The sequence below is a fragment of the Macaca fascicularis genome, chromosome 3 (assembly GCF_037993035.2).
Source record: "Macaca fascicularis isolate 582-1 chromosome 3, T2T-MFA8v1.1".
Lineage (NCBI taxonomy): Eukaryota > Metazoa > Chordata > Mammalia > Primates > Cercopithecidae > Macaca > Macaca fascicularis.
Window position 1 is genome coordinate 168,103,019 of NC_088377.1, and position 22,119 is coordinate 168,125,137.

General features: G+C 35.4%; 1 protein-coding gene and 1 long non-coding RNA gene across 2 annotated transcripts in view; one reads left to right on the forward strand and one right to left on the reverse strand.

Annotated features, from left to right (window-relative positions):
- GRM8 (glutamate metabotropic receptor 8) overlaps positions 1 to 22,119 on the reverse strand; it is an 814,595-nt gene that overhangs the window by 2,421 nt on the left and 790,055 nt on the right. Inside the window, exon 10 of the mRNA XM_074036649.1 lies at positions 6,727 to 6,973. Coding sequence (XP_073892750.1) covers positions 6,727 to 6,973 — 247 coding nt within the window. The remainder of the gene's footprint in view (positions 1 to 6,726; positions 6,974 to 22,119) is intronic.
- On the forward strand, positions 11,319 to 15,694 carry LOC135969919 (uncharacterized). Its single transcript, XR_010585277.1, has 3 exons — positions 11,319 to 11,372; positions 14,037 to 14,256; positions 15,200 to 15,694. It is a non-coding gene; the product is annotated as an uncharacterized lncRNA (long non-coding RNA).

Below are 22,119 nucleotides of genomic sequence, written 5' to 3' on the forward strand. Positions count from 1 at the left end.
AAATTCCTATCACCCAGTGAACACATAACACAACACTTAGCACAACGCATAATTCACATGTTTGTGGTTTGTTGTGTAAACAAATTTCCTATCCTGCCAGTCATGAAAAAGCATGGCACATACAATTATATACAGTACATAATACTTGATAATGATAACGAAAGACTATGTTACTGGTTGAAGTATTTACTACACTATACTTTTTATCATTATTTTAAAGTGCACTTCTTCTACTTATACATTAAAAAGATAACTGTAAAACAGCCTTAGGCAGGTCCTTCAGGGGTATTCTCGAATAAGGCATTGCTATTCCAAGAGATGACAGCTCAATGCTTGTTATTGCCCCTGAAGCCCTTCCAGTGGAATCAGATGTGGAGGTGGAAGTGATATCGATAATCCTGACACTGTGGAGGCCTAGGCTAGCGTGTGTGTGTGTGTGTGTGTCTTAATTTTTAACACAAAACGTTTAAAAAGTAAAATGAATACGTAAAAATAGAAAAAATTTTATCCTTGAGTAAGGGTATAAAGAAAATATTTTTTATAGCTGGACAATGTGTTTGTGTTTTAAGTTTTTATAACAAACAAGTCAAAATGTAAAAAGAATAAAAAGTTTATAAACTAAAAAGTTATAGAAGGCTAAAATAGTATATTATTGAAAAAGGAAATGTTTAAAATAAATTTAGTGTAGTCTAAGTATAGAGTTTTTATAATATCTACAGTGGCCGGGTGCGGAGGCTCACGCCTGTAATCCCAGCACTTTGGGAGGCCTAGGCGGGTGGATCATGAGGTCAGGAGTTCGAGACAAGCTTGACCAGCATGGTGAAATCCCGTCTCTACTAAAAATACAAAAATTAGCCGGGTGTGGTGGCACATGCCTGAATCCCAGCTACTCAGGAGGCTGAGGCAGGAGAATTGCTTGAACCGAGAGGCAAAGGTTGCAATTTACAGTACTGCCATGTCCTAGGCCTTCACATTCAATCACCCCTCATTCACTTAATGACCCAGGGCAACTTCCAGTCCTACAAGTTCCATTCATAGTGAGTGCCCTATTTACACGTATACCATTTTTATCTTGTATACTCTATTTTTACTGTGTCTTTACTATGTTTAGATACGTTTAGATATACAAATATCCATTGCATTACAATTGTGTACACAATTCAGGACAGTAACATGCTGTACAGGTTTGTAGCCTAGGTAGACTAGGCTATACCATATCACCTGGGTATGTCGTAGGCTATACCATTTGGTTTGTGTAAGTACACTGAATGATGTTTGCACAAAGACAAAACTGCGTAACAACACATTTCCTAGAACATGTCATTAAGCAATGCGTGACTGTAGTAAAAACTAAATAACAGCAGAAATAAAAATGCTGCAGCAATTTTAATATGTCAAAGTCAGTAGCCTCATTTATAGTATATAGATATTTACTAGAAAACTAAAAATATAAAAGTGCTAATCTTTAATGTTTTGGTAAAATTTTGCATTTGCGTATATGTAAAATGAAAGAACAGACCAATTATCTGTCCTACAAAATACAAAAAATATTTTTTACTACCTATGTCAAAGACCTCAATTCTTAGAGGCTGATGTAATGACCAAAAAAGTTAAGTAATTATAATTAGCTGTCCTATGAGAATGAATACATCTTCCACTTAAAAATACACAATAATCTTAGACTCTAGAGGTAAACATGCTAAAATATCAAATATATAGAATGGTAAATATGTGAATTGCCATTGCATATTTATGGTTTCTTTTGGTTTCATCAAATGGAGACAAATGAAGATATTTAAGAAAATAAAGACTCTGAAAAGAAATGTTTAATCGTTCTGTTACCAACATACTATAAAGTAAAACTCATTATTGTAAGACCATTACAGAGATATTTTGCCAAAATATACTCATGCCTAAGATTCTGGAGAATATAAATCTAAATTCAAATAATTCCTTTGTATTTTTGAAAGATGTGATGCAATGAATCTCTGTCCTAAAATTCAAATGTGATGTCCTATTTTTTTGTGTAATTCTGGAATGAATAACGGTAAGATAAAAGATATTTTAAAAAGCAAAGAATGTATGTGTTTCAATACATGAATCCAATTCAGGATGAAACAGATTTTTAGAAAATAATGTATTTATTGAACATCGAATAAGACTAGAAATTGTAAAGTTCCTCCTCTGAAATAACTGACAATCAGACTCATTCCATTGTAGTGACACTATTGATGGACTAGACAAGTTCTTACCAGAGACCAAGTTCATACAAAATTCACAACCACTAAAATTAACTCAGATAGCCCTAAGAAGTGCTACTACAGATGTGTTCTGTTATTTTTTATTTCATTGAATATTATGAGCTTCAGGCTAAAAATAGTTGACATATTTGCTTATCTTATCCACATTGCTTACCCTTCTAAGTTATTACTGTGGCACAGTGCAAAGGAAGTAGACTTTAGACCTGGTTTTGAACTACATTCTAGTCCCTGCAAAATGAGTGGAAAAAAAGTCATTGGGCCAGGTTACCGGGCCTCAGTTTTATCACTGGTTCAAAACCTACAATACTGAGTTCCTGTAAGGATGAAAGCAGAATAGACTGGGATGGAACAGCTGTAATCTGGAAGAATCAATACAGAGCCAGCCTCCCTCCCGCCCTCCCTCCCTCCCTCCCTTCTTTCTTTCCTTCCTTCCTTCCTTCCTTCCTTCCTTCCTTCCTTCCTTCCTTCCTTCCTTCCTTCCTTCCTTCCTTCCTTCCTTCCTTCCTTTTCTTTCCATGAACCATACATGAGACCTAATGGAGTTGTACTTTCTACTTAACCTTTCCAAAGGTAAAACATTTGTTACATTTGGTTTGGTGTGAAGTGAAACACAATGATTTTCTATGATCACTCACTTTTACTTTTCATTTTTAATTTATATAATGCTCTCATATGCCTCTAAATTTCCTCTAAGAAAATAAAATCTGTTCTTTGGTTCTGTTTTTGAAGGACTTTAGTCTTCACAGACAAGGTGGAGAAAAATTGTCATAAGAGTGATAAAAATGACTGTTAAAAGGGTCATCCAACTTCCTGCACTGTTCAATATTTTCAACAATAACTAAAATGTAGGAAATGGTTATAAAATTTGTATATAGCTAGAAAAAGAATTATGGTTGAAATAGAGTAACAAGAGCTGATAGATATTGAACAATATAGTTTTCAGAAGATGTCCATTCGACAGATGGCAGTTTGGATCAGACCAGTTTTAAGGATCTTTCCAACTTTGGGGATCTGTAGCTAATTAAAAATTTATATATTATTTTTTGAACTCTTAAACATTGTTTCTAGAAAGAAAGTGGTAGGATTCTATTGAGAATTGAGAATAGAATTCACAAAAGGAGAGTAATGCTAATTTTTCTACTGGTTAGAAAAGGAAGTGTAAGGCTCTGGAAACAGATGATTTAGTCAACATGAAAGCAATGATAAGGGACAAACTTTGTGGGTGGCAGATATCTCGCAAGAATCTTTATCCCAGAAGTACTATAGAGCAAAATGAATCAGAGATGTACAGATGAGTTCATAGGGAGATTTTTTTCACAGTGGTGATGAATATGCTCATATGAAAATCAGTTTTTGAGCACAGCAACAGTAAATTAATTTCCTTGTGTGCACCACACTGTGTTCATAAGCTAGAGAAAACAAATCTACCTCCAGCAGCAGCTGTTTTCATGAATTATTCATGAACATAGCTTAAAGAATACTACGTACAGCATTTGTTAATTGGGTACAGTTGGCAAAATTCATATATATCAACTTTGTTTCTAACTCCCATCACACTCTGTTGTGAAATAACACTTGACCTTTTTTAAAAATGTAAACTATAGTCTGCAAATTCAGCAACTAACACGGCATTCATTGGTTTCCCATCCAGCTTCATATTACTTACATTTATTCTGTGTAACTTTAGGAACTTTAAAATCTTGGACACAAATTTACCCTTTCATTGTAGAATGGCCATGTAAGTGAACAAAGGTTAAAAATGGTGACCTGGAGTAGGATTGTGGAAGGATGTGTAAAGATGTCATACATCTTTCTCTCCTGTATGAGTACACCATAATCACTTTACTTGGGCCCAACTTATTCAAACCAAATTATACTCCTGTAAAAGATCAATGCACTAAAATCTCCAAAGTACAATTAAACCTTTTTTTTTAGGCAGTAATTGATATTATCTTGATTCACTTTTTGACTTTACCTGACCTTCTAAAAGTGAGCATCTGACTCCTCCAGAATATTATAGGCTTACCCACCAAATAGGCCTTGTTTTTGCAGTCTTTCATTCTTATTTTAGAGAAAATAGAGAAATACATGCATGCTATATAATTTCCATTTCAACTCAACATTAACAGGAAATAACCAAAGGAAAACAGTGTATGTATGAGATTTACTTCAACAATATGAGATTAGTTCCTATCAATACTGAGAATTTTGTTTTTCAGGGCATCTATTTATTCTTTAAAGTGTTGAAAAAGTTTATTAAATTTTTTCTCCACCACTTTCCAAAGGTGAGTCTGGATGACTGATATTTATATTACTCTAAGTTTGGTTCTTTTATTTGGCAACCATATTTTATAAAGTTTTCTGGATTGTTGCTAAAAAAAAAAACAAACAAACAAACAAAAAAAAAAACAAAACAAAACAAAAAAAAAACAGAGATCGAGAAAAACAGGTATAACAATAGACTCTGGTGAGTCATACTGAGACATGCCAGTGTTCAAATTATATCACTGGCCAACAGCAGTTTATTGGCATCCTATAATAGGTTTCAACTTCCTACACTGATGTTCTCAAGGTAGGAATAAAGATAAAATTCTGTCCTCAAATCGCAAGCATTGTACTTTGATGCCTTTAATGGCAATTATGAAATAGGTTTATCATTAGTAAACTGCTTACCTATACTCAGAGATGATTGTAATGATTTGTTACTAAAGCCCATCCTTACCTTGCTTCTCATATTTCTTACTTCACAAGGTTTCATGTTTGCAGAAAGGTGAATATGTGGGGGGCGTTTGTGAAATTCTTGTAAAGTTCATTTCTCTACATGTGACTAAATTTGGTATTGGTGACCTGAAGGTAATCTTTTTAGAACCAATCTGGCTAATGATTCCAGGTAAGCTGACAGTAACTGAAACCAATATGTCTAATTAAGCAATGCTAATTAACTATCACGGGATAGTTCTGTGTATGGTAAATTAGAGTAGACAATGTTCATCCAGAAATCTTGATGGAAAAGAAGGTTTGTAGATGGAATGTAGACCGTAAGTTGCTACAATAATTAAACCAAATAAAATTATTTTTTAGTTTTTTCTTGTATTTAGTGTCAAAAGTATAGAGAATAGGGGATACAGACTGCTGGATGAATATGAGAGGAAGAGAATATTTTTGCATAGGATTTTGTCCTTAATTACTGAATGCCTGGGCAGGTGTGGTAACTCACACCTGTAATCCTAGCACTTTTGGAGACTTAGGTGGGAGGATCACTTGAGCCTAGGAGTTAGAGACCAGCCTAGGCAACATAGTGAGACCCTGCCTCTACAAAACAAACAAACAAACAAACAAACAAAATTAGCTGGGCATGGCGGCACATGACTGCAGTCCTACCTATTTGGAAGGCTGAGGTGGGAGGATCACTTGAGCCCAGGAGGTAGAGGCTGCAGTTAGCCTAGATCATACCACTGCACTCCAGCCTGGGCAACAGAGCAAGCTCCTGTTTCAAACAGAAAAAACAAATATTGAATACCTATGCTATATTCCAAAAGACTGGAAGCCACTCTAACACAAGTACCTTTGCTTTTCTTTCTTTTTTGATTCATCTGTAGAACCCAGTAAGGTAAAGTTGTAATGTTTACCATATTCAGCTTTCTGGTATTTTACCATACAAATCTTCAATCTATATTTGCCACTCTTTCATAGATACCAAAATGGGCTTCAATAGATCAGTTAAATTCTACTGGTTGAGCACAGATTTCTGTGTATTGTTATCATGTGCTCCTTCCTGGGTGGACTGTAGAGAAGAAAATAGGTAAAGAAAATAAAAAAATGGAAAGGTGGCTGTAGAAAATATTCTATTTCCAGGATCATGAGCCTTTTAAGAAGAACTTTAATTATCTTAATAAATCCAAGAAGTGAAGTCAAGGGAAGCCCTCAGGAAGCCCAAGGAAAGGGGACCACGTGGGACAAACAAGTATTGACTGTGACTTAACTACATGTATTGGCTAACTAGAGTTCTCATTTCCCTAAAGGCACAAATAACATCATTTATTTGTGTAAGATCTGTAGTAGCATATTCCATAAATATCAGTAAACTATTGATACTATAAAAAGCACCCAATATTGAACAAGAAAAATTGTGGAATTGTTTCTAAGTACTAAAATACAACTTTTATAAAAAGATGATGCTTTCAAATATCAAGTTTCATAATGCTTCAAAAGAAAGATATGAAATGTCATGCTTTGTAAAAGAGATTTTGTGAGCAAGTTTGTACTCTGTAGAACAGCCTCTCATCTTGAGACCATTTGCTTTTCACCAAATGGTTCTAAATGTGATGGTGTAACGGTATGTGGGTACCACCATGCCCCTGGAAACATGTAGCACAATCCCCAAGACTAGGAGAAGAATGTTCAACGTACATCTATTAGGAAGTGCTCCCGCTCTTGACCATCGGAAAGTCTACAGATGACTTACTGTTGGTTTCAAGACTCTCACAGAGTTCACTTTTCACCTCGCCATTTGGTCTGTCATTTCCTTTTTGGATCAGTTTGCTTTGCATGGTGGCAGCTGTCACCACAGCCTTGAAGCTCCTTTTGCGTTTTTGAACATTCTGTTCTGGATGAAAAATTATAATATAAACCTTGGGCATATAGAGCATGCCCAGAGACACTGAAGCACTTAAACTCATGGAGACAGTAAGTGTTGTTGTCTGGATGTACATCTGAGGGGAGAAAAAAAAAAGAATAACTATTGGTAAGCCTAACAGTAGGAGATAAAGCAAATAACATACCATTTTCTAAAATTGTTTCAGCTTCTCTGCTAAAGGCACATTAAAAGGCATTTATTGAAATTGTCCTTAATTACAGTCAACGATTCCTGTTATCCTAACCTGCAAATGTAAATGAGTAAGGTTATTTTTTAAACCGAACCCAATTTCTTAAAATAAAAATACAAACAACCAAGCTGGTGGAGCTTATTTTCCTTTTTAGATTATAAATAAATATACGTAAGGAAGGCGACCAAACCAGTCTGGCAAAACACTAACACTTAATGCCACGCAGACCTTCTTTAGAAGGTACTAGTGGGCCAAGTGTTATTTTAGCAATAAGTTTAACCCAGAAGGTAAGTATATATAGTGAAATAGAGTGGGAATGCAACATTCCAGAACATCACTACTACACACCAGTGCTTGAATAATGCTAGTGGTTGCATCTTCACATCCTTACATAATTCCAACTACCAAATATAATAAATCACAAGCATGTCATAAGGGCTGGATTTTTTTTTAACAATCCCTCGAAAGAACACTTCCAGAAGGTTCTCAATGATAGCATCATATCAAAATAAGTCAATTGCTTTTAAGAAATATGTAAGATCTCCTCACTCCAAGATATATGCACTGGGGATATGGTCCTGGACACTGCATTCTGAAATTCTCCCCTGGTGCTCATTGCTTGCCCTTATCCCACTGAAATTGACTGCTCTGATACTTACGGACAGAGGGATCTTTCTGGAAGGCTTTGCTTTCTACAACCTAGAGGTTAAGATTCTGAAAAAACCAAAGCTAACATCACTGCTTTGGCTTTTTCTTTTTGATTATGGTATGGAAGCAGAAACAGCAGTATCTCCTTCTTTACAAACAGAAACAAAAACCTTTGATCTGGTTCCGTTTTTCATGTCCTGAGCTCAAAATAGAATTTTCCCCAAATAACTTGGGATACTGAGGCCACGGAGAAACCACATCTTAAGACTGTAAACAGATTCTCCCTTTGTCATATCGACAACCCTCGTTAATAGATCTGTTCACTCTATTTACATCGCTGAATATTCTAATCCTGATTAGTTGGATTTTTAAAATATGTTTTAATCTGTTATTCTTGCTAAAATGTATCATACTAGTTAGATTTCATCTGGCAGTCCTCAAGATCAAACTAATTGTGTCCTTTTTAATGAAGGAACAACAGCAAAAAACAAAAAACAAAAAAAAAATTCACCCTCAAGGGTAAATAACTGAATCAGCATTAGTGTTGCCTTTTCCTAGAGCAGAAGGTTTCCCTTAACAGATGGCAAAACCTTGAGGTAAAGAACTGTCCAAACCATGAGCAGGATGTGAGGCACAAGTTAAGAGACTGTCTTTGGATATAAAATCATATCATGCACATTGCTGAATTTACTGTCCAATTCATCTACCACTAAGGCTGTCCTTGCATAAGAGACCATTGTAAGCCTGGAAAACCCTTTAACAAGATTTACTACAAAGTTTACATGATTTACTACAATTAAGATCATCCCAATGAAACAGGAATATGTATCTTTACAGCTCATAAATCTCCCTAAGCTTTGCCATCTACTTTTAAGCAACCTGTTATTGTAAACATTCCTAAGCTTCTCTAGTGTTGGTTAATCTTTTTTGAATTCCTGCTTATTTTCAGGCTAGTATTGCTGCAACAATCTACATAGAAAATGCACTGCAGAGAGAGGACATAAAGGTAAGAAAAGAATGTGGCAAAGTACAAACCACACCCATACATGTTCCAACGCCATTCAAAGAAAACCATCAGTTTTGTTCCAGTCAGACTCTTTCACATCAATTTAGCCTAAAAATAGACAAACAAATCCAGCGTTGAAACAGCCATAAAATGATGGGAACACCTATACTGACTAGTTGGATTTTTTAAATGTGCCTTAATCTGTTAGTCTTGCTAACATGTATAGTACTAGTCCAAATAGTATAAAAATATTTTTGTAATAAACATCCTGTAAGTTTTCTCTGCTACCAAAAATATAAATGATAATAGTCTTCTCTTATTTGGAATAACTTCTGCGATATATAGTAAATTTAATCCTGCTAGATATTAGACATGAAGAGGACTCTGGAATGCTAGCTTCCTCGTTAAATAAATTACCGCAATCTATCCTTTTGGCAAGCCAACTCAATGAAAGATGTAATAAACACAGACATTAGAATCAAATAGTACCATGGTTAGTGTAGCAAGCTCTTCATTAGATGCTATACTTTCAAATTATACCAAAATGCTGATCTTGATTATGTACTTTCTTAAAACAGCCTCTGAAAATTTTTAATGTGAGTTTAATACAGGAAAGGCATCTAACAAAATCCTTAGCAAACTAACACAAGAATAGAAAACCAAATACCGCTCGTTCTCACTTATAAGTGGGAACTAAATGATGAAAACACATGGAGACATAGAGGGGAACAACACACACTGGGGCCTTTTGGAGGGTGGAGGGTGTGAGGAGGGAGAGGATCAGGAAAAATCATAACGGGTACTAGGCTTAATACATGGGTGATAAAAGTAATCTGTACGACAAACCCCTATGACACAAGTTTACCTATATAACAAACCTGCACTTGTATCCCTGAACTTAAAATACAAGTTAAAAAATCCACAAAATCATACCCTAAAGTCCACAACCTTACAGTGGTCTAGCATTTGTTACAGGACCATGGACTATGTATGATTACACTGAGTTTTTGAAATTCATCTTTGAAAAAGTCATACATGTCATAACCTCAATGAAAGCAGTAACAGCAAAACAAGCAAAGAAATATAAATGCCACCTACTGTCATTCTAGAGAAACTCAATCCTTAATAGCATGGATTATAGAATTCTGAATATCTCCCATATTTAATAAGAAGTTAAGAGACTACGTTTAACATTGGAAAATGAGCTCTTGATTTTTTAAAATGCATGGATTTTTGTATACCTATAGAAAATTCTAATTGCTTGAGCCATACAGGAACATAAAAGTTAAAAAAAAATCCACAAAATCATATTGTGTGATAAAATAATCTGTACAACAAACCCCCATGACACAAGTTTACCTGTATAACAAACCTGTACTTGTATCCCTGAACTTAAAATAAAAGTTAAAACACACACACACAAATCATACCCTAAAGTCCGCAACCTCACAGTGGCCTAGCTTTCGTAGAGGGCTGTGGAAGGAATATGTTCCAGTAGACTGGGTATGAACTCTAGAACCACTACTTATATACATTTTTTTAAAAGATAAAGTTTACAGCTAAACTCTAGAGTTACTTTCTGGGTGATAAAAGCCCCAAACCAACCCACCAGACTACAATCCAAACTAATGAATCTTCCCTGGTTATTGGACAAATACGTTATCTTATTTTCTTCTCTGAACAGTAAGTTCTTATCTATGTCACGGGGTGGGTTTGGCAGTAATACTTTTCTCATAGAGGAGTTACAGGGTTACAAGAGAATGATATAAAATCTCTTATAGATACAAGATAGCTCAAGAAACATTCTTTACCCTACAACTTTGCATCTAAATAGACACTAACAAAGTATCCTTCCAGGTGTATAGGGCAAAGGAGGGACCAATTAGACACTTATTCAAACCAGACAGTTTTGTTTAGAGAAGAGCTGATAGCCAGGCTCTGACTACATGATGTCGAGGAAAAGGCCTTTGTAATCTCACTTCAATGTAGACAGAATAAAATTTTGTCCAAATGTGAACTCAAGACCATATTTATTGCCTGGGCCACATTCTTAGAATAATATAACAGCTCTTTATCTCAAAGTTACAGCTCATCAGAATGCAGAAGGGGACTGTATTAACTCCCACTAGCCCACAAAAATTCAAGAGATGCTAGCAATGATACTGGATATGTTAATAATAATCTTCTCTTTCCCAGCCTGCTCTTATGTGCTCCCTCCTGGCCCTGTCACTCCAAAATACTAACACGCAGAGGATGGGGACTATCTTTTTTATCACACGCACTGATGGCTTGTTACTCTGCCTCCACGCCCCATGGATATTTTGAACCTGAAGCAGTCAGATGCACTGAAGCAGATGTAAGCAATCTCTAGATAAGCCAGGGGTTAGCTGTGGCAATGGAGCATACTAATACGAATTTTTTTCTGGGACCTATTACAGTTACCTCTTCAAACTCTGAATAGGCCATTTGTACATATCAAGGTCTACTCAATGTAGGTCATGACGTGGAATCATTTAGACTCCGGGAAGAGTGAGGAGGGAGAAGAGCATATTTTTCCAGGATAAAGGTCAGTCTTTTGCTTTCAACCAGCTACCAGTGCACAGACCGCCACAGACTCTGACATCCAACCCGGTATGTTTGCAACCCCTTAGCAACTAAGGTAAACTATTATGAAATCTAACACTCAAAGCAACCTTATGTCACGTGATAAGAAACAGATTCAGTATTTATTCCTGAATATTTCTGCGATGGTTTAATCTTCCCACTTTGTTTTAGTCACCAGGTTCTGTCTGGCTGCTTTGCATATCACTTGACCAGTTAGAAAGCTACACTCACACTGACAGCCTGTATTTCTCTGCTTCTGTTTCTACTTCCTCATCTGTATGTCTGCCAAAGTGAAACTTGCATCAAAAAATGGGTTTTCTTTTGCTTTTTAGCAGACAATGGACTTCAAAATACCATTTACTACTAGAAGTGATTTTTTTTTTTAAGATGAAGAAGTTTATAGAGAAACTGGAGTTGCCCTGTGGGTGGTAACACCCCAAATCAATCTGTCATGCAAAAGTCCAAACTCATAAAATTCCCCTAGCAATTGAAAATTGCAAAAACCAGAGGCAACCATTCAGCTTTGCTGGATGAGCCTGGAACCACGACCAAGCTCATATCAAACGTTTTTATTTTGTTCCTGTCTTGTTTACATTAAATATCTTCCTAGTTTTACTACTTAGTCCTTTTCTCTATATCTCTTGCTCACTTGCTGATCATATTTAGAATTATACACTTAAACCAAGACAGGCTTCATGGGTGTGCACTTGTACACTAGACCCTGTACTAGGAGGACCCCATGCTTGGTTTAATGCTCTGCTGTGAATGTTTTGAAGTCTGTAATAATTGTTAGACTCCTGCATTTTCATTTCTTACTGGACTCCACAAATTATATAGCTAGTCCTCTTTTAAAAATCACTTATACACTGACAAATTCCAGGCTTTTCTTAGGAAGGGCATTTGCCTTTTGGGTCACTCTCTTCGGTGTCTGACAGCATCTGCAACGTAACAAGCCTCTGATTCCCAATCTTCATCCCTAAGCTTGATCTCCCAGTGGTCTACCTTACCTCATTAATTCCATGCTTCTAGTTCTTGGGGAGGGGGCGGACAGGGAACTTGAAATTGTCTTTTACTTCTTTTTTATACTTCCACCCGATCTATGGCCAAATCCTATTGATTCTACCTTCAAAATTTGCTCAGAACGTTCAGCATGTCTCCACTAGTGTTACATTGCTCAGAACTATCATCATCTCTCATTTGGATCAGTACCACAACTGTCCTAGTGTTCTCTTTCCTGCTGCCCTTGCTCTCTTCTGTGTGAGCATTGATTGATCCTAACACAGAAGCTAGAATAATCCCATTATCCATAAACCAAATTAGGTCACTCCTACTCTCCAAAGCCTACTCTCCAATGACATCCCATTGATGATATCTTTACAATGCTCCACAAGATCCTCTGAGAACTCCTCTGGTTTACTCTTTTTTTAAAACTCATTCTCTTCCACCCATACTGGCTCCCTGGCTGATCTTGGAACATACCAGGCATGCTTCTACTTTCAGACTTTTATATCTGGTGGCTTGCCTCTTCACTGCCTTCAGGTCTTTACTGAAATGCTCCAGCTCAGTGAGACATTTCCTGAACACACCTCTGAAAATTGTAACCCCCAACCTTCTACCAGTATTCCTAGCTTTATCACACTCCTTAGTATCTAACACATTATATCCTAAAAGTCTATATACTTTACTTTAACATATGTGGTATCTGTTTCCTCTAGCTAGAATAAAGATTCCATGAATATTGGGAATTTTACTTGTGTTGTTCATGGCTGTAAACTCAGCACTTAGAAAACTGTCTGGATAACAGACATTCTCTATAATCTTTTGAGTTGGTGTGGGTTCATACTCCCAAATTTGGGTTCTAAGGAACATAACTCATGTATTTCCAAGAAGGGAAAAAACAACAGATACTAAAACTAGAAAACATCAGAAAACTGGAGGACTGGAAGACTCCATTCATTTTCATAGCGACCTCTAGGCTGGGAGAGAAATGTAATCTTGGCCAGATAAACATAATGCCCTTTTAAACAGTCAACTTGGTAATAATGGGCCATTTTGCTCTTGATGAGCAATGAACAGCATAATTCAAAGTCAGTGGTTTTCACTTTGGGAATAGGAGAGCTCTGAACTCTGCCCTCAATACCTTCCCAAGTTAACTGTATAACTGAGGGTCAGGCATTCACATTACTTCTAAGCTTTCAAAGACTTAAATCAAAGGATTTAATGAGACAACGTATACAAACACTAGCACAGAGCCTGGGATATATTAATTAATAACAGATAGCTCTTATTGTCATTATTTAACCTTGACAACCTGTTCTCTATTCATCTTCCTTTATTCTCCACACCAGAAACACTTAACGCTACTTCTCTCTCAAAATCAGCTTCAAGACTTTTAGCCTTTATAACAGAAACACACACACACACACACACACACAAGCAAAAAGGTTTATTCATAAGGAAATATATGGTTGTGGGAAACTTTAGAGTCACCATAGCAAAGAATTATAGTCCAATTTAACTCTGGGAAAAATCACCGTCCTGAGCGTTGTGTTTCTCCTGTCAGGTAGAAATCACAGTGCTGCGGACCCAGCAGCAGGTCAGATACACTGCACTGTGTTTTCATTAGTAGAAGTGGAGACCAGTTGTCTGTAATCCATTTGCAGTCACTTATCACATCCCCTTTTGGCTCAGGACACATACTTGCAACATGAAAAGTCAAATCAAAAGCTCTGAATGAAGAACTGTGAAGGAAGACTACAGATGCAGAGCAGGGCTTCTTCTCCCTCCTGTGAGGTCTTTCTGAACCCTTCACCTTGGAATGATTGGGAGAGGTGGAAACCAGCTGAAGAGAATGATGCAGTATCAACCAACAAGCAGAATATCAGCTTCGCTAATGATAGGAAAGAACCATGTAAGTAAGCTCAAGATCTGTTAAAGAAGGAAAAACATCTATCTGATTTATAATGACTATAATTAAACATAAGTGATCTTTAATATTTGGATTAGTAAATAATTTGTTTTTATTAAAGCCTGATGGAAAATGTGAAAACAGAGTAAATTTTTAAAAGTATGGCATTATTAAATAAAATGTGGTCTTTGATTTTCAATTATTATATATGAGAATTATTTACAGAAATATAGTAAATAATCAGCGATGTTGCATTTTCTACTGGGATATGTATATGAAAATTAATACAAGGTGTCTACTCTCTCAGTGCTTATTAATTCCTCCTTTACAGGTATTTTTGCTCATGTTTCCTTCGTGCATTTCTGCTTTCATGGTACCTTTTGGCCCTGTATCACCGCAGCAGCATGGTCAGAATTGGGAATAAGAGTAATGGGGATGTCTTTAATTATTATCATTTGAACGGATATCAAAATATAACAAACAATATTTTCAGGTGCAGAACAAATAAATAAAAGTATAAATTAGTTTAGAAAGAAGCAAAGAAGAGGAAACAATTGTTTCAGGAACAAAACTTATCTCTGAACTATATTTTAAAGTATGTCTATCTCTATCTATCTGTCTATAGTTCTAGAAGCCAGGAAAAAAAGAAAATATGTTGAATCCTATATTTATCACTGCCTAGAGATGAAAGCTTTGCTAGAATTTAAATTTTAGGCTCAATAATAAATTCAGGTTGTGTCATCTAAGGAAAGCTGGTAAAATTATGAAAATGGTTTCAACTGTAGTTTTGCGAAAGGCACTAAATCTTGATCAAGTAGATATTTTCTCTGTAACCCTTTTTAAAGACAAAATAATTGATTCAGTAACTCAGTGCAGGTGCTTTTGTGGATGAACATGATGTTTTAAAAGTGCTATTTTTTTTTTCTGGTGATATCCCTTAATATAGGAGGAATCGAGAAGAATGGTGTTATGGGCTGAATCGTGTCTCCTCCAAAATTTGTATCTTGAAGGCCTAACCCCCAGTACCTCAGAATGTGACTGCATTTGAAGATGGGGTCTTTAAAGAGGTAATTAAGCTACAGTCAGGTCATTTTGGTGGTCCCTAATACCATATGACTGATGTGCTTATAAGAAGAAGAAACTGGGACATAAGCCACACAGAAGGAAGATCACATGATAATACAGGGCAAAAGATAGCCATCTACAAGCCATGGAGAGAGGCCTCGGAAGAAACCAAGCTTGTTGACACTTGGATCTCAGACTTCTAGTATCCAGCACTATGAGAAAATTAATTTCTGTTGTTTAAGCCACGCTGTGTATGATACTTAGTTATGCCAGTCCGGGAAAACTAATAGGAATGGGGAGTTAATATCACTGAAAAAGTTCTGAAAGTTCTGTGATAGTAGTTGGTTGTGGTTAAATACACCAATAGAATCTCAAAGATGTCTGGTATTGAATAAAACTATGAGTTTAGATACTGTACAAGAACTACAACCACAACATCTATCAATTATTGAGGATCAGGTACAGCATTATGCCAAAACTTTTATGCACTTATTTAACCCCTCACACTAATCCTGTAAGGTAGGAATGAATAAGTCTATTTTTGAGAATTACACAGTCACGAAGAAGTCATTTTTGAGACACAGTCATTTTTGAAAAGTCATACAATACATGAAAATAAAGTGTAGCTTCAAACTGAGGTTTCTCTAATTTGAAAGCCCATATCCTTACCACACACCATCTGGCCCCCATAAATACATCGAGAAGTGAAAGAGCAGGATTAATATGACTTGAGTCCTCTCCAAATCAGAAAAGCATCCTTTTGCTAATAGATTTGGGCCAAATTTCTTCAAAATGATAGAGGCACAGTTAAAGCACTTCAATTAATATTTAGTTGTGCATTTAGAGGGTTTCTGCTGTTATTAATCAGCTACTTTCTTCATAAATAAAAACTTCATGTGGATCCTAGAGCAGCTCTGGCTTTCTTAGAACTATATCTTGTTAAGCTTAACAAAATAATCTATCTGAGAATATGGGCCCGAAGAGCTGGATAAGTTACTCTTTTAAATGATGTTTAGCATTGAGTTTGCACTGGGCTGGAGCAGAAAAGTGTCTGATGAACCACTGACAACCAGAAGGAACAGGGATTCTCTATATTCAGAAGACAAATTGCCAGCACAGCGTTGCTGCATAGGCACCATTCCACCTCTATAGCACCAGAGACAGGCTATTGATAATACAGCAGGCAGGCCAAGTTGGATTCAAATATAGATGAACTGACAACCAAGAATTAGCAAATACATGAGGAGAACCAAGACACCTTACAAAGAGAATAGTATAAACATACAAAAATAGATCCAATAGAGCTAAAGAAGGAAGACAGTTGAAATAACACTATTGCTATCTTAGAGAAGTTTTGAAAAAATAACAAATCCTTAAAAATGTCAAATAAATTCATAGAAGCTAGCATTTTAATCATTAAAATAGCATTAGGAGATATACCTAATGTAAATGACGAATTAATGGGTGCAGCACACCAACATGGCACATGTATACATATGTAACAAACCTGCATGTTGTGCTCGTGTACCCTAGAACTTAAAGTATAATCAAAAAATAAAATAAAATAAAATCTCAATAGATGAAGGACTTCTGATTCTGGCTATGGAGGAGTAGCTATAATCAAACCAAACCAACTTCTGATAATAACTATAAAACAATCATAAAGTTAAGAAAAAATAAGACTATTTGGAAGCATCAGAGGAGAACCAAGGTAGCCAGGACTCAGGGGGCCAAGATCTTAGGAAGGAAAAAGAAAGCACATTGACATATGTACAGCACTCTCCACTGCTTCTTATTCCCAGGTAACATACTGATTCTACATAGGAAAGACAGAAATCTTTAGATAGACATGTCAGCAGCCTCATGGACAAGAGAGATAAAATCTGGAATTTGGGGTTATCATTGCAGTCAAGACTTAAGGACCCACAATTCTAGGGTACTACAGAGAAGTAAACCTGGTATTTTACACCATTTTTTTCCTTGAAACTTTGCTGAATCCTAAGTGTAAGAAAGCAGCAAGGTAAAAAGAAAAAAAAAATCAAACATAATTTAGATTCAGAGAGAATTCAGTTAGAATTCAGGTCCACGGAGGAGAACAATTACTCATAAACATATCAGACATTTAGCTAATATATCTAAAGGGATATTGCCGAGGAGTAAAGGTAAATCAGAAATAGACAAATCCATAAAAACCTGAAACTTATCCTCAAATTATCCCAATCCCAGATTATATCAAGGTGAAATGCCTTGGTATATATATTTCAATTGCTGACTAGTAGAAAATTGAAGGCTCCCTAGAGGGAAATAACAATATACATAACATCTACATTTTTAAAAAACGTACAATGTCAGATATTCAATAAAAGATTACCAGCCAGGCATGCTAGGACACAAAAACAAATGACCAAAAACCAATGGCAAACAACAACAAAAATTAAACAGGTGATAGAAATGGTGGCACAGATGATCAGACACCAGGCTTCTCAGACAAAACTTTAACATTAATGTATTGGAGAAAATACATAATAAGATATTTTCGCCAGAGGACTGGAGTGTGTGTGTGTATTTGTGTGTGTGTGTGTGTGTGTGTGTACTCAAGTCAAAAATTATAGGAGTGAAAAATATAATAATTGAATTGAATAGATGAGTTTAATAACAAATTAGCTATAGGGAAGGAAATGACCGATGACCTGAAAGAAAATCAATAAAAAATCAGTAAAAAAAAATATCCACAGTGAAGGATGGAGACTATAAATATTTTTAAAATCCAGAAAGAAATTATTGGAGATATATAAAACATGATACAAATTTGAATAAATATGAATCTGAAGTCCTAGAAAGGAGAGATATAACAGGTAAAAAGGAACACTTAAAAGAGACACTGGACAATAATTTTTCAAAACTTATGAAAAATAATCTATTAAATTGTACAGAAAAAATATTATCAGATGGCCACATTCTGGGAAATCCTACAAATTTTCAAGAATTTAAATACAGGGTATGCTATTTGACTAATGTGAAATCAGATTAGAAAATAGAACTAGGTTGGAAATAAATAACAAAAGATAAGAAAATTGTCAGCTGTTTGAAAATTAAACAATACATTTCTAAATCACTCATAAGTCAAAAGAAAAACAATGGAAATTAGCAAATATTTTGAACTGAATAATAATCAAGATACAACATATCAAAAGTCATGGGATATAGCTAAAGCAGACACGACAGAAGAAATCTTGATATGATTATTCATCTTAAAAAACTAAAGGGAGAGAAAATTAAATCCAATCAATATAGAAGGAAGGAAATAATAAAGATAAAAATCAATAAAACAGAATACAAATGTAACATAAAGAAAATCAGCAAAGCTAAAAAAAAATCTTTGGAAAGACTATAAAATTAAACAACTCACAAGGTTGATCAACAAAACAAGAAACAAGACATAAATTGCCAATAATTTGGTAATTATTCCTAAAAAAGGGAAGAAGATGTGATATAAGATTTTAAAAATATGCCAGCAAATTAGTTCTAAATGTTGTTAGCCAAAAAGAAAAAAATAGTTAAAGTGTATATTTAAGGTTTAAAGGCAACTTAGAAAAAAATGAAAATAGGATCTAAAACTCCTGAACTATCAAATGAAAAAAAAAAGAGAAAACTTGATCAGTTAAAATAATTTCAGAGAAGACAAAAAAAGAAACATGAGAACATAGTAAAAAGAAAACAGAAAACATTAGCAAACATAAATCGGTGATTTTCATAATAAAGACTAAATTCCCCATTTAAAAATAGATATTATCAGCTTTGATTTTAAGTTGTATTCTCAAAAAGAAAAGTATATGTAAAGATTATAATAAGCCAAGTGAAAAATACATTTTCTATGCCAGAAAAATGTAGACAATGAAATCTGGAAAGTAATATTAATATAGAACAAAATAGAATGCAAGATAGAATCATTAAATTATGCAAAGAATATATATACACACACTTAACAACGCATTATCACGATGTATGTAAGCAACACATCATAGAAATGCAAGGATAGACAAATCCATAAACATCATGAGAGATTTTAATTCATCTTTTCAAAGATATAAATTTGATTATACAACATATAATTAAGAATAGTTTGAATGACTCAGTAATAAAATTATCATTTTCATTGCATTATTTTAAAATATAAATGAGCTTCACAGAGATCAATTATGAATTAGGTTATCCAGCAACAAAAATCAAATTTTCATAACAGGAAACATGAGACTATATCCTTTCACCTAAAAAGGCAATCAAATTAAAATTATAATTTATAAATAAATATGAGTATTTATTTGGAAACTAAATATCTTCCCTGTAAGTCACTCATATAAAAAGGAAAGTATAAACTATTTAGAAATTGAATAATCATGGAAACAGTATGTATGAAAATTTGTGGATACAACCTAAGTGGTGCTTGAAGGAAAATTTCAAGTCTAAAATGGCAATCTTAGGGTGCAGGAAATCTCAAAAATTAATCATGAAACTACGTAAAGTTTAACAGAACAAAAAGTAAACTCAATAAAGAAAGAAGAAAGTATTTGATATAAAAGAAGAAAGCGATAAGACAGAAAACTGTAATAGTCATAAACTATATCATATTTGGTAATATGATAAGCCCACATAGAAATGAAAAATAAGATACAAGTACAGGTACAAATTAGATTTTTAAAATTATAAAAGCAAATTTTGCATAACTTTATACCACGAAATATATGTATCTAGAAAAAATGCAATATTGCCCAGGAAATAGATACTAGAAGTGAGAAAACAAAACAAAACTATGTAGAACTAAAACTATGGTGGGTAAATCAGAAAGGTGGTACACGACTGACAGAATGATGATGACCCTGTCCAAGAGAGAGCCAGGGTTCTTTTTACTAAACCTTGGAGTGAGAACAAGGAAAACAAGAAATGTATTTACCCCCAGCTCCTGTGCTGTTCTCCTACCTCTCATCCTCTGACATTTACATCAGCATTTTTATTTGGCTTTTCATCGTGTATTAGGTAGGGTACAGTCCTTTTCAGAATTAGAGATGCAAGTGCATAGCAAATATACTGGCAGAAACAATTTTTTCTGATGTTCAATCTCCTCTTCTAATATTTTATAGTGTCTTGCTGTTGTTTGAAAGGAAGAAAATAATGGTGAGTATCTTCTCCCAAAGTGCTGAAAAAACTAATTACGGTGGCAATGCAGAGGCTCCACTCACCCCTTATCCATGGGCTATCTCTGGGGAGCCTGGATGTTTACTAAGATTAGCCCCTTTACTAAGGACAGCCTTATGATAAGGTGAGTTGAGGAAGATTTAAAGGGAACTCTACGTGAAAGGGTGGCAAGCATAAGACAACTAACCACTTGCAACTCAGCCTCAAAGACTCAGAACCCTTTCTGTGTTCCAGACCTTCATAAACGGTATCTTTCACAACTCAAGGATAATGACCCACCATGATTCAGCAATATTTTTTTACCTGCTCTTGTCATGTCTGCCTAGATCCTGACAGCCCTAGACTTGCTACATCTCTGAGACAATCTATAGGGGGATGTTCCTGGGTATAAGAAAATCTTACTGCTAGGACTGGTGCCTCCATAAGATTCTCATGAAGGTCAAAGCAACCAGGTTTCAAGAGAGGAAAATTATCAGACCTGACATTTAGAATTTTGTATAACTGGTCACTATTATGTCTGATATAGACATATAGGTCTGCTTGGATACTAGGTATGGCTGAAGCACTCCAGAAAATTAAAACTTTATCCACACATATGGTGACCTCTCCAAGTCACTATACCTTAGCAAGATGAAGTATGCTGCTAATATGAGACCAGTGGTCTGCTACAGTGTGTACTGATCGCACAAATTGGCACTAAGAACCCCATGTTGAAGATTCAATTGTTTGTGGTAAAGACAGCTTTCAGGAAAAGACAAAATCGTTTCAAATAGGCCAAAACCTTGAAACAACCAGTAATCACAACCTAAGAAACTGTAGGTCTCAAATAACAACCAGTGAAAGGCAGAGAATGCTTTGACCAGTACTCATAACTCCAGATCACAGACAAAAAGTCCTCTTCTTGCACATGATTCCATAAGCTCTGTGATGAAAAAGAGAGCTTGGTTGTTGCACAATCTTATCTATGGCTGAAAATCCTCACCAGCTTTGGCAGAGGCATTACTCTGAATAAAGCACCTACAGGGCTTTAAGGTTATTACCGTTACCAGGTACCTGAAAGAGCTAAATACAAGAGAGGGAAGGAGAAAAGCCTTATGTGCAATTTTCAGTGAGAAACTAGCCCAAAGTACCTCCCACAACAGTTTGAGACAGCTTCTAGGACCATTTCATGACAGTCATTACCTTGCTAGTAGCCCCACAACTGACATGAGTTCTCAGAACAAGAGAGTTGTGAAGTGTGAGCTGGAACCAAGAAACTTGTAAGTATATTTTAGAACCATTAGTCAATCAGAAGCCCTGGGCATCTAAATCTCGTAGGAAAGTGAACTCAGACATCATCTCAAATATCCCTCTTTTCAATGAGCATAGTGCCTTATGCTACTAGTTTCATTAATTTTATTGATGTCCTGGGTTCAGATGATCTATTTTACTCCCACCCAGATCAACTGGACAACCTTCTTAGGTCCTGAATAGTCCTTAGGTCATTAGCAGTCTGACTGAGTCTTCTCTTAGTGAAGCCCTGTGTTCTGTTAAGAATCAGGATAGCAGATTACTCCTCTAATCACCAGTCAGCTCCCAAAGTGATGCAGTTCAGACACAATATTCCAC